We start from the raw sequence: 13,221 nt of genomic DNA on the forward strand, positions 1-13,221 counted from the left end.
TTAGGAAATGTTCAAACTGTAGACAAGGCACAAAGCAGAGTGGGCCAGCAGTAGACACGGTTGTCAGGAACAGACACGAAAGCACATTTTTACAACAAAGTTTTACAGAGAAGTGATATTTAACAGATTGTAGGTGTTTGTTTACCCCTTACATTCATATTTTGCTATGTTTGTTGAATTTTTGTTACGTTTTGCTTGATTGTGAAAGATGTTGATAAGAATGTGGGGTGAGAAGTAAAAGAAGAGCAACATTCTTTTGGTGTTGGTGTTAATATTCAGTGTTTTACTGTTGACAGTTGATATTGTAAATCCTTCATTCTCATTCTGTAAAAAAAATATAAAATTCCATTCTGTTTTTCATAACGTTTTTTAAATTCTGTCTGACATTATTGTGAGTTTTTGTATTAAGGTGGCTGAAAAAAGGGACCCAATCACACATACTGTACAGCGGATTTTTACAGCTATATATATATGTATATATATATTTTTATATATATATATATATATACTGTATGTATAAATGTGTCCGTAAATGTATGTGTATATTTGGATGTCCGTGTGTATGTATTTATGTATATATACTTAAAACATTTTTCTTTTTTTATTCATACACACCTACTCACCGGCCCCCAGACACATTATTTTCTCTCAATAAAGTCAAAATAGTCAATAATTGCCCAGGTCTGTCGGAGTGGAACATATTACTAGAATAATGTAATTTATTTGAGAACTCAAAATGTCATAGTAGTTTTATCTGAAGTCCAGTCAGAGTGCGATTGAGCACACCCATCGGCATCACCTCACTCATCTTTACACTGATTTATGCAAAGACCTGACCACTGACCGTGTGACAACTCGTGCCGCCTTGCAGGTAACCACCCGCAGTTGTAGTTAGGGAGAATGTGCAGTCAAAATAATTTGTGCAATAAATATGTTTGTACGTGATAAATGCAATATTTTTTGTGATTTTATTATGTTAGTTATTAATAATAAATGATAAATGGGTTGTACTTGTATAGCGCTTTTCTACCTTCAAGGTACTCAAAGCGCTTTGACACTACTTCCACATTTACCCATTCACACACACATTCACACACTGATGGAGGGAGCTGCCATGCAAGGCGCCAACCAGCACCCATCAGGAGCAAGGGTGAAGTGTCTTGCTCAGGACACAACGGACGTTTATTATATGTGGTTTTATTATATGATGTTTTGTTTTTGTGATTTATGTACTGTTTGTTGGCTTTTGGTATGCTTTGTGGTTATTAATGAGTTGTCATTGTGTGACTGCCATTTTTTTGGAATACTTTCTTCCAGATTTTGGCATGCATCTATGGAATCCCAAAGGAGTTTAGCAGGCTTGAGACTGGGTTTTTGCACAACATTCTCGGCCATTGTACGGTGTCGTGTAGGAATGGGTGCTGAATCTGGTACTTTTCTTCGCACCGACCGAATCCCGCCAGTTCTACTGGGCCCTTATTGACGTAAAATCGTATCATGTATCATGTTTCGGTACCTAGATTCCAGCAGCATTGAGAGCGGACTCAGCCAAACTACCTCTCGGTAATTTTGCAATTTTCAATGCCAACCAAAAGTCAAAAAGCTTGATGCTAATATACTTTGACTTTGCTATTGCCATGCTATTAAATATCATTGCTGATTTTACATGACAATTTCAGCACCTTTAAATATGTTACAATCAAACAGCTGGTGTGTAATAAGCAGAGCTGGGTAGTAACGCGCTACATTTATTTCGTTACATCTACTTGAGTAACTTTTGGGATAAATTGTAATTCTTAGAGTAGTTTTAATGCAACATACTTTTACTTTTACTTGAGTATATTTATAGAGAAGAAACGCTACTTTACTCTGCTCCATTTATCTACATTCAGCTCGCTACTCTCTACTGATTTTTATCGATCTGTTAATGCACGCTTTGTTTGTTTTGGTTTGTCAGGCAGACCTTCAAAGTAAGATCTATCACAGGCCTGCGTTTCACCAATCAAATGCATTTACTGGTGACGTTTGACTCCGTTTCACCAATCAAACAGAGCCAAGCGGTCACATGATATTTTTATTGATTTTTTTTTTTATAAACCTTTATTTATAAATTTTAACATTCACAAACAGTGAAAATAATAATCAAAGTACAAAAACAGTATAAAAACCGTACAAAACAGCGCCAGGGGGTTGTAAATTCAAAGTAACTAAAATAGAATGCAAAAAAAATATATATATATAAAATAAACAAAGTGCATAGCCATATGCTCACTCAATCTCAGTAAATAACTTAAATTTGGAAACAGGCATCATCGTTTTCACAGCTTTTTGGTTGTTAGAGGTAGTGTTTTTATGTAGAGTTCTAAATCTGTTTTAAAGGCACAAAAAACAGGTCGGGTATTGAGAAACTTGCATTTATGAATATAAAACTTAGCCAATAGTATAATGAGGTTGCAAAGGTCAAATTAATTTTCTATTTTTTTTTTCAATACAGTCTAAAACCAAATCTATATTATTGTTTTAGTTGCTTAAGAGATACTCCTGGCTCTGAATTTGTTCATTGCTATTTTTTTGTTTTTGTGCATTACTTGTTGCCGTCATCATTAAACAGTTTAATGACGACGGCAGGTACTCAGTACTTGAGTAGTTTTTTCACAACATGCTTTTTACTTTTACTCAAGTAAATATTTGGGTGACTACTCATTACTTTTATTTGAGTAATAAATCTCTAAAGTAACAGTACTCTTAAGTACAGAAGTGGGTAGAGTAGCCAGAAATTGTACTCAAGTAAGAGTACTGTTACTTTAGAGATTTATTACTCAAGTAAAAGTAAGGAGTAGTCACCCAAATATTTACTTGAGTAAAAGTAAAAAGTATGTTGTGAAAAAACTACTCAAGTACTGAGTAACTGATGAGTAACCTGTTCGTTTAATGATTACGGCAACAAATAATGCACAAAAACATAAAAATAGCAATGAGCAAATTCAGAGCCAGCAATATCTCTTAAGCAACTAAAACAATATTATATATTAAATAATAATACATTAAAATAAAAAAAAATTAAGGCAAATTGAGCCACAATAACTTAACAGCACCATAGGCTCAGTAGGCATTGATTGATTGATTGAAACTTGTATTAGTAGATTGCAGTACAGTACATATTCCGTACAATTGACCGCTAAATGGTAACACCCCAATACGTTTTTCAACGTTAATCAATCATTTAATAAATGACCAAGTCGAGGTGATCTACCTCATATATACATATACATACACACATATCATATATATATATATATATATATATATATATATATACAGTATATAATTTATATTTATTTATTTTGCCATTTTTGTTCACATGTTAAAGGTGTTTTAATGAATATACATGCATGTTTAACATATAGATTCCTATCTTTAATGAAGACAAGAATATAAGATGGTGTATTACCTGATTCTGATGACTTGCATTGATTGGAATCAGACAGTATAGTGCTGATAACTTCCCGGTTTTCAAATGGAGTGTCTGACAAAAACAAAACAAACAAAGCGTGCATTAACAGATCGATTAAAAAAAAGTAGCGAGTAGCGACCTGATTGCAGATGGAACGGAGTAAAAGTAGCGTTTCTTCTCTATAAATATACTCAAGTAAAAGTATGTTGCATAAAAACTACTCTTAGAAGTACAATTTATCCCAAAAGTTACTCAAGTGGATGTAACGGAGTAAATGTAGCGCGTTCCTACCCACCTCTGCTTAAGTACAATTTCTGGCTACTCTACCCACCTCTGGTAATAACTCCCCTTCCTACAGTAGCAACTGTTGGTGTCATACCTTCAAACGAAACTTAGAAATGTGATAATGAAACAAGGTAAAACAACTGGACAGCAGTTATCATAATCAGCTCCTTTCTAAATGTTGCAATAAAAAAATGAAATTTAACTATCAAAAACAATGTTTATTATCTCACACAAAAGTACCAAAAATTTGTATCTTTGAGTATTGGTATAGATTTCCAGGACCTGCTGTATCGGTTCAAATGTGAACGGTATTGAGTAATTCCTCTTTATGTGGGTCTGATTTCCCAATTTGGACTGTCCTCAGGTGACAAGGATTGACGGGACAGTAGACGGCCCTCCCTGCCTGAAAGTCACCCACAAGACTTTTGGCACTCAAAACAGCAACAGTGACATCATCTACTGTCGGCTGAGCATGCCCGTGGAGTTTTACTCAGCAGACATGGTGCTTGAGGAATCACTTAAACTCAGGTGAGACATTTGTTTCTGTACTGCTGCTGCAGTGAAGCAATCGCTTTTCCTGTGACAATGTCAGATGATGCATGTTATCACTGAGTCTTCATCTTTGCTGTTTTGCACGGTCGACCCGCTTAATTAATCTGCTCTCTGCAGCCATCCTCCAAAAGAAGATGGAGCTGTGGATTATGGAAGCATCACAACTGTAAATCAATCCGCATTAGATATCAAATAATATTAATACAAAGACTTGATCCACAACCTTTAAGTTTCACCTGTTCTCCACAGTACTACCACTCTGTCAGGGTGTTTGCCGGACAGGACCCTGCGTCCGTGTGGGTGGGCTGGGTCTCGCCGGACTATCATTACTATTGCAAGGATTTCAGCCTCAACAAGACCAGAACAGTCACCGTCACCCTTGGAGACGAGAGGGGCCGAGTCCATGAGAGGCAAGTATACTAAACCAGTGTGTATCGCTGTTAAGTAGTTCCGGGCTTGTTTGTGGTAAATGATTCTCCTTAAAGTAGTAATTATTATTGATAAGTAGAATTTTTTCATAGCTAGGCAAAAAAAACCCTGTTTAAAGCCGCCTAAGTTTTTTTTTACATTTTGAAAGCCCTTTAGACTTGAAATAATAATAATGCTGTCTGAGGCTGAGCCAATTATTGACAACAATTAATCAATAATTCCATCAATGGCACAAATAAAAATGAATTTGACAACATCGATATATTTTCATGTTGACGTGTTTTCTTCGTCTCTTGCAGAAGGTTTCACTCTGCTTCGTTTTCATCACCTGAGCGCGTTTATTCAATACAGGATTAGGGCTGCAGCGATTAACTCGATTAGAATCATATTTGGGTTCTTAAATTGGTCGTATAAAACCAGAACCACAGAGTACCCGAAACTTTAAATACGCGAACATAGTTTCCGGATGGTCGCCGCAATAGAGCAGTGGTCCCTGGCCGTGGCCCGATTGGTACCGGGCCGCAGAATAATGTTTTATTAATTTTTATTAAAAAAAAAAAATTAAAAATATTAAAAAATGTATTTAGTAAATCAACATAAAAAACACAATATACACTTACAATTAGTGCACCAACCACAAAAACCTCCCTTTTTCATGACAAAAACGTCCCTTTTTCATGACAAAGAAAAAAATAAAAAATAATAAAATGGATTCTTTCCCCCCCCCCACCACACACACACACACACAGCACCCATTTATTACAAAAAAACATGAAAAGTTATGTCAAGCAGAAACATTTATTTTAATTATTTTCCCCTAAAACACAAATTGAGGCTATAGTGTGTTTTGTCTCATTAATCCAACCAACTAATTGATAGATTACTCGATTACTAAAATAATCAATAGTTGCAGCTCAAGCAAAATTAAATGGACAGAGTGAACCCTCTTGTCAGTCATCCACAATGTTGTCTCTGTGGATGGAGGCGGGACTACTAGCGTCAAACAGCAACAAATAATTGTTGGAAAGTGATGTCAAAAAATAAAAAAACCCAGAACCCAGTTTTGCACTTCAAGATTGGACTTCCAAATGTTGAATATTTGTTAATAGCGCCAAATAATAATATAAATCCATTTAATAAAGTCCAATAAAAATAAGGCAACAAGAGAAGTATCCTACACTTCTCTTTTGTAAAGTAAATCTGTACAGCCGATATGGACATCTACATCAACTATATGATTTGCCTGAGAAGCTGGACAGGACCCCCAAAAAAAGAATATTTATTTAAATAGCATTCTTCCTAAAAGAGATAGAGTCAATCAATAATTACAAAGTATTGATGTTCCAACTACAATGGTAATAAAATACTACTGATACTTGGTTTATTGTGTTTGATAGGAATACTTGCATTTTATTATTATTATTGTAGAACTGCTTTAGTGCTTGATTTGGTCTTGGAATAATGCTGATAATGATATCGTTTATCGGCAATAATTTGTGAAAAAATATATTTTCCATGGCAACATTTATATCGTCCTCGCCAGGACACTGAACAGCACACTCTGGTTGGTTAGGTATCAACTTTTGGCCAGTAGTACTGTAGTATTTATATTTTTAGTCCATTTAATGTTTGAGAAAGATCAATAAACAAATAAAAGTCCTTTAGTCCTTGAATTTAAGCTAACAACACATAGAACATGCCTAAACATATTTAAATAAAAAAATCTGTGATAGGGTGAAGTTGCAAACATCAAAGAGTGATGTGGCAAAGGACGACTGTCCATTGCTTAAACATGTAGAGTTTTCATGTATACACAAAGTATGTCTAATGACAGTTGGGCAAAAGTGTTTTTGTACAATGGGATTTTTTTTTAAGGCATATAAAATGTATTGTACGAATTACAAAAAAGTCTCAAAGAAACATTTAAAATACTTAATGGGTAATTAATTATGTTTGCATTACCATTATCATATGGTAAAGCAATTTACGTATGTCTTGTAAAGTCACCCTCAATTATACATTGTATATAATGAATAATTTAAAATATTTTATTCATATTCTGTTATTGCCTTGGCAACCCTGGATACCTACTCCAGTGGTCTGTATGTATATGATAGTTTTCCTACTGTAACGTTTTATTTACATTCACAAAAAGAGCTCCTTCATCCAAGATCACAACCTCTCACAAACAGATTTCCCAGGTGTCAAATGTTAAAGCCTCTCAGTGCTCCCTTTCTTTATCGCTGACATTAGTGTCCAGAGAAGCAACTGCTATCTGGTGTGCGGAGCCGACGCCGTCAGCCCTTCTTCATCCAGCCGCTCCAACTCTGACGTGGAGATCGGCTGCCTGATTGACTTGGCCACTGGCCTCGTCAGCTTTGCCGCCAATGGCAAGGAGCTGTCCATCACGTATCAGGTAAACTACATTGGAGAAGATGCACATATTATTGATCTGTTTGGTGGATTTCTTTTATTCCCTTCAATTTCACAATTGTGTCACAGCTCTGTATTTATTTAAAAAAACATCTGTACAAAACAGCACCCTTTAAACGGGGCGCAGACAATTCGTAGCTCCACATTTATAGCTAACTAAGGATTAATTATTGAATATTCTAGTGATGCTGTAAAAGTTTGATGCGACTAGACCTATTTGCATTCAACAGACACATCACACACTTTGTCTTTCCCTAAAATAAACTTTTACACTGCAGTAAATTACTCCGGCAGAAACCTTCTGCAGCTGAATTCCAATTTGTTTTTGAGAGAAGTCCGCTCAATAACTCTTCTCTCACCTGATTCAGCTTTTTAACTTGCCTAAATAGACATTACAGATATTGTCTTAGCACACTGAGAATGTTATATTGCCCACAGAATTTCACAAAAGTGAGTACACCATTCTCGAATGGGGCTACATGAGTGCTGGGGAACTGCGGTTCATTGACTGTAACATGAATTTTAACAGATACTGTGAAATTCTTAAGCCCCTGCGTACAGACAGTGTGTGTGTGTGTGTGTGTGTGTGTGTGTGTGTGTCTGTCTGTGTGTGTGTGTATGTATGTATGTGTGCGTGTGTATAGTATATCTATATGTAAATGTATACACACACATATATATATATATATATACATATATATATGTATATATATGTATATAAATGTATATATATATATGTATATATATGTATATATGTATGTATGTATGTATATATGTATGTATATATATATATATATGTATGTATATATATATATGTATATATATATATATATATATATATATATATATATACATATATATATATATATCGTCCAGAGGCCTCTGGACACACAGGTCATATATATATACATACACACACACACATATGTATACATGTGTATATATATACACGTATGTATACATATTTATGTGTGTGTGTGTGTGTGTGTGTGTGTGTGTGTGTGCATGTATATATGTGTGTAAATGTGTGTGTGTAGATGTACATATGTGTGTGTGTGTGCGTGTATATATACATATATATGTGTGCGTGTGTATATGTACATATTTTTATGTGTATGTATATACATGTGTGTGTATATATATGTATATATGTGTGTGTGTATCTGTGTGTGTGTGCGTGTATAAGTGTAGATATGCATATGTACATGTTTGTGTGTATATATGTGTATGTACAAACGTATATGTATGTATACATGTGTGTATGTATGTATATATGTGTGTGTATGTATGTATATATATATGTATACTGTATATATATATATATATATATGTATGTATGTATGTATGTATGTATACAAAGTAATGACTACTACAGTGTTACTTCAACTTAAGTGTTTTGAGGTAAGAGCAGTTTCTTGGTTAATTGTTGGGTTTTAAGTGGCAAGTGAAAATTAAAACATCCCTCCCATTAGTTGACAAGGCAGACATGAAGATGCGGAAAATACGCTTTGAATTAAAAAAAAAAGAAATAATCAAAAACCTGGCCAAGCGTGTCACCAAATTGGCGAAGCAATTTGAGCTTATCACTGTAAGTCCGCACCATATTGATAGAATGAGTCTATGATAGAATGAGTCTAATGCTAGCCGAGGATGTTAAAATAATATTCAAACGATGTTCATTTATCCATGAAAATATGGAGATGCTTTTGATGGTGGTTTGGACAGAATGTTGCTCGCAGGAAATATATGTAAGAAGTCCACTCCCCGAGGTGAATGCTGTACATTATTATGACATGGGTTCATAAAATGATTGTAGTTGTAAGAACTCCATTCCCTTGTATTGTTTTATCCATTTTTTAAATCTAACAGTTAGATTTTATCTTATAGGCATATTACATATTTTGGGGGGCGCCAATTACCAATTAAATGTATTTTAGTTCATTTGTTGATTTGAGATACAAGTCCGTCACAGAACTAATACAGCTCATAACTTGATGTACTACTGGTACTAAGTTACAGGATTTCTACATTTCAAAGATGATACTACAATGGTTACTGAATGTGAGGAATACACTTTTTATGTTTTGTTAAAGCCTGTTAAGGGAATCAAAGCTCTAATTTAAGACTTTTAGTTGCATTATCAGACCATACAGTAAGGGTTGCTAGTTGAGCTGCTGCAATTGCGTTCAAAGCTACAGTAAGTTCTCTAAAGCCATGTTTGTTTCTTTTCAGGTGGAGCCAAATACCAAGCTGTTCCCTGCTGTGTTTATACGGCCCACCAGTGCAAGCCTCTTTCAGTTTGAATTTGTCAAGATCAAGGTTTGTATCTTGCCAGGCTGTAGTTTATTTCCTCCACCTTGAGATTGCCAGGGGTCTATTTGTCAGTTAGTTCGTTACTTAACAACAAAACTCAAAAACGTACAGAGTTTCATGAAGCTTTCACAAAATGTCCGAAAGGGTACTCACTCACTGGTCGTTTTGCCTCCTGGCATGTAGGGCAGCATTACAGGTTTTCTCGATAAATCCCCAAATCAGATCCATTGTTGAAAACATTTTTAACAACAGATTGGACAAATTTATAAATAAAAATGAAACACTCCCAGACAACCAATACGGATACAGAGGCAACATTTAGACATCAATGGCATTAATCGAAATAACGGAATAGATAACCAATGCAATATATAGCAAAACATGTGCTGTGACAGTATTTATGGACTTAACAAAAGCATTTGACACAATCAATCATAATATCTTAATAAACAAATTAGAACAGTATGGAATCAGAGGGTTGGTCTTGAACTGGAAGCAATATGTGAAGCTAGGCAAACACACGTCTACAGAGCTGAAAATATCTTGTGGCGTACCTCAGGGATCAATATTGGGACCAAAATTGTTCAATCTTTATATAAACGACATTTGTAAAGTTAGTTTTATTTGCAGATGTAACAACTGTGTTTTGTTCAGGAGATAACACACCGAAGCTAATACAAATAATAACAGAAGAAATAAACAAATTTTAAAAAATGGTTTGACAAATATGGAATATCTTTGAATCTCAGTAAAACTAAAATAATGTTATTTGGTAACAATAGAAAGGAAAGTCAAACACAAATAAAAATACCGTATTTCCTTGAATTGCCGCAGGGCATATAGTATGCGCCTGCCTAGAATTACTGCCGGGTCAAACTCGCTTCCCAAAATAATTAGCGCATGCTTAGTATTACCGCCTGGTCAAACTCGTGACGTTACGAGTGACACTTCCCCTGTCATTATTTTCAAAATGGAGGAGGCTGATTTCAATACCGGTCATTTGAAATCGCATAAAGGGAAGAAGATTAATCAATCAATCAATCAATGTTTACTTATATAGCCCTAAATCACTAGTGTCTCAAAGGGCTGCACAAACCACCACGACATCCTCGGTAGGCCCACATAAGGGCAAGGAAAACTCACACCCAGTGGGACGTCGGTGACAATGATGACTATGAGAACCTTGGAGAGGAGGAAAGCAATGGATGTCGAGCGGGTCTAACATGATACTGTGAAAGTTCAATCCATAATGGATCCAACACAGTCGTGAGAGTCCAGTCCAAAGCGGATCCAACACAGCAGCGAGAGTCCCGTTCACAGCGGAGCCAGCAGGAAACCATCCCAAGCGGAGGCGGATCAGCAGCGCAGAGATGTCCCCAGCCGATACACAGGCAAGCAGTACATGGCCACCGGATCGGACCGGACCCCCTCCACAAGGGAGAGTGGGACATAGGAGAAAAAGAAAAGAAACAGCAGATCAACTGGTCTAAAAAGGGAGTCTATTTAAAGGCTAGAGTATACAAATGAGTTTTAAGGTGAGACTTAAATGCTTCTACTGAGGTGGCATCTCGAACTGTTACCGGGAGGGCATTCCAGAGTACTGGAGCCCGAACGGAAAACGCTCTATAGCCCGCAGACTTTTTTGGGGCTTTGGGAATCACTAACAAGCCGGAGTCCTTTGAACGCAGATTTCTTGCCGGGACATATGGTACAATACAATCGGCAAGATAGGATGGAGCTAGACCGTGTAGTATTTTATACGTAAGTAGTAAAACCTTAAAGTCACATCCTAAGTGCACAGGAAGCCAGTGCAGGTGCGCCAGTACAGGCGTAATGTGATCAAACTTTCTTGTTCTTGTCAAAAGTCTAGCAGCCGCATTTTGTACCAACTGTAATCTTTTAATGCTAGACATGGGGAGACCCGAAAATAATACGTTACAGTAGTCGAGGCGAGACGTAACAAACGCATGGATAATGATCTCAGCGTCTTTAGTGGACAGAATGGAGCGAATTTTAGCGATATTGCGGAGATGAAAGAAGGCCGTTTTAGTAACGCTTTTAATGTGTGCCTCAAAGGAGAGAGTTGGGTCGAAGATAATACCCAGATTCTTTACCGTGTCGCCTTGTTTAATTGTTTGGTTGTCAAATGTTAGAGTTGTATTATTAAATAGAGTTCGGTGTCTGGCAGGACCGATAATCAGCATTTCCGTTTTTTTGGTGTTGAGTTGCAAAAAGTTAGCGGACATCCATTGTTTAATTTCATTAAGACACGCCTCCAGCTGACTACAATCCGGCGTGTTGGTCAGCTTTAGGGGCATGTAGAGTTGGGTGTCATCAGCATAACAGTGAAAGCCAACACCGTATTTGCGTATGATGTCACCTAGCGGCAGCATGTAGATGCTGAAGAGTGCAGGGCCAAGAGCTATTCAGTAGGATTTAAGGTCCAAGCTTACATCACACTCAATTTTTTACTGCATACCTTTGGTAAGTGCCGCAGTGAGAAGAGGTTTTAAAATAATTAGCACATGCTTACTTTAACCGCATGCCTTTGGTAAACGCAGGAGTGAGAAGAGGTTTTAAATTAATTAGCGCCCCGGCGGCAATTCAAGGAAATACGGTAGATGGAATATATATTGAAAGGGTAAAAAAATATATATTTTTCAGTGTAGTAATAGACGATAAAATTAATTGGAAATCTCGTATAAATAAAAAAGTATCAAGAAATACTGCTAACGAGTGTTACCATATCTGAGTTATCGTGTAGAAATATGGGGGAAAAAAATACAAATGTGCATTTCATTCACTAACGGTGTTACAAAAAAGATCAATTAGAATAATACATAATGTTGGATATAGAGAACATACAAACCCTTTATTTATTGAATCACAAATATTAAAGTTCAATGACTTGGTGCATTTGCAAACAGCTACAATTATGTACAAACAAACTATAACCTGCTAACCAGGAATGTACAACAATTCTTCTTCACAAAAGGAGAAATATAACTTTTTAATTTAATTTAAAACATTTATATGCATTCACAACACTTAAAACCTTTAGCATATCAGTATGTGAAATTAAACAATGGAATGGATTAAACAAAGAAATCAAACAAAGCCGCAAAATGATTTAGTTTAAGAGGCTGTTCTAACTACAAGTGTTCACAAAGTACAAAGAGGAACAATTATGATGAACATCTTGAACCTTTTTTTAAATGAAATAATGATTATTTATTTATTTAATATTTGTTTTCTTACTTATGGTATATTTATTTTTAATATCTATTATTTATTCACTGTTCTGTTACAAACAGAGAACAAGGAAATGGGATAATATTGCTATGATATGAAAAGTGGTCGGATTAAATAAGTTCTGCTTCTTCCTACTCCTTTTCGGACGTGCAGTAATGAAACAACTGGAAATGTGTGATGCATTGCGTTGTATCGTATGCATGTTCGACATACTCTGAAACTCAACTGAACTGAATTGAATTGACTCCATTTCGTCTGCAACAGTGCATCGGGGTTGTCCTCTCTCGGGTGTCCAGTGAAGGGCTACTCCTGGGATGGGGTCTGTCTCTCTCCTCAAAACATGCCCAATCTACTTCCAGTGCCTGTGATTTATAATACTGCCCATACTCTCTTGCTGGCATCTTTCCAATAGATTTTGGTGAGGTATTTTTGGACCCGATAATCCTGTAAATTCCTCTCAGGCTTTTTGTGTGAAAGATCGAAAGCTGGTTGATGTCCCTTGC

At 36.0% G+C, this 13,221-nt stretch overlaps 1 protein-coding gene across 2 annotated transcripts in view; it reads left to right on the top strand.

The window, feature by feature from the left end:
• The window catches only part of ryr3 (ryanodine receptor 3), a 380,753-nt gene that overhangs the window by 186,266 nt on the left and 181,266 nt on the right, over positions 1–13,221 (top strand). For both annotated transcript variants that reach the window (XM_061886489.1, XM_061886490.1), the window contains exons 30-34: positions 4,104–4,267; positions 4,409–4,457; positions 4,541–4,701; positions 6,974–7,136; positions 9,386–9,472. In XM_061886489.1, coding sequence (XP_061742473.1) covers positions 4,104–4,267; positions 4,409–4,457; positions 4,541–4,701; positions 6,974–7,136; positions 9,386–9,472 — 624 coding nt within the window. The remainder of the gene's footprint in view (positions 1–4,103; positions 4,268–4,408; positions 4,458–4,540; positions 4,702–6,973; positions 7,137–9,385; positions 9,473–13,221) is intronic.

Source organism: Nerophis ophidion, linkage group LG24 (assembly GCF_033978795.1).
Source record: "Nerophis ophidion isolate RoL-2023_Sa linkage group LG24, RoL_Noph_v1.0, whole genome shotgun sequence".
NCBI classification, from domain to species: Eukaryota; Metazoa; Chordata; class Actinopteri; order Syngnathiformes; family Syngnathidae; genus Nerophis; species Nerophis ophidion.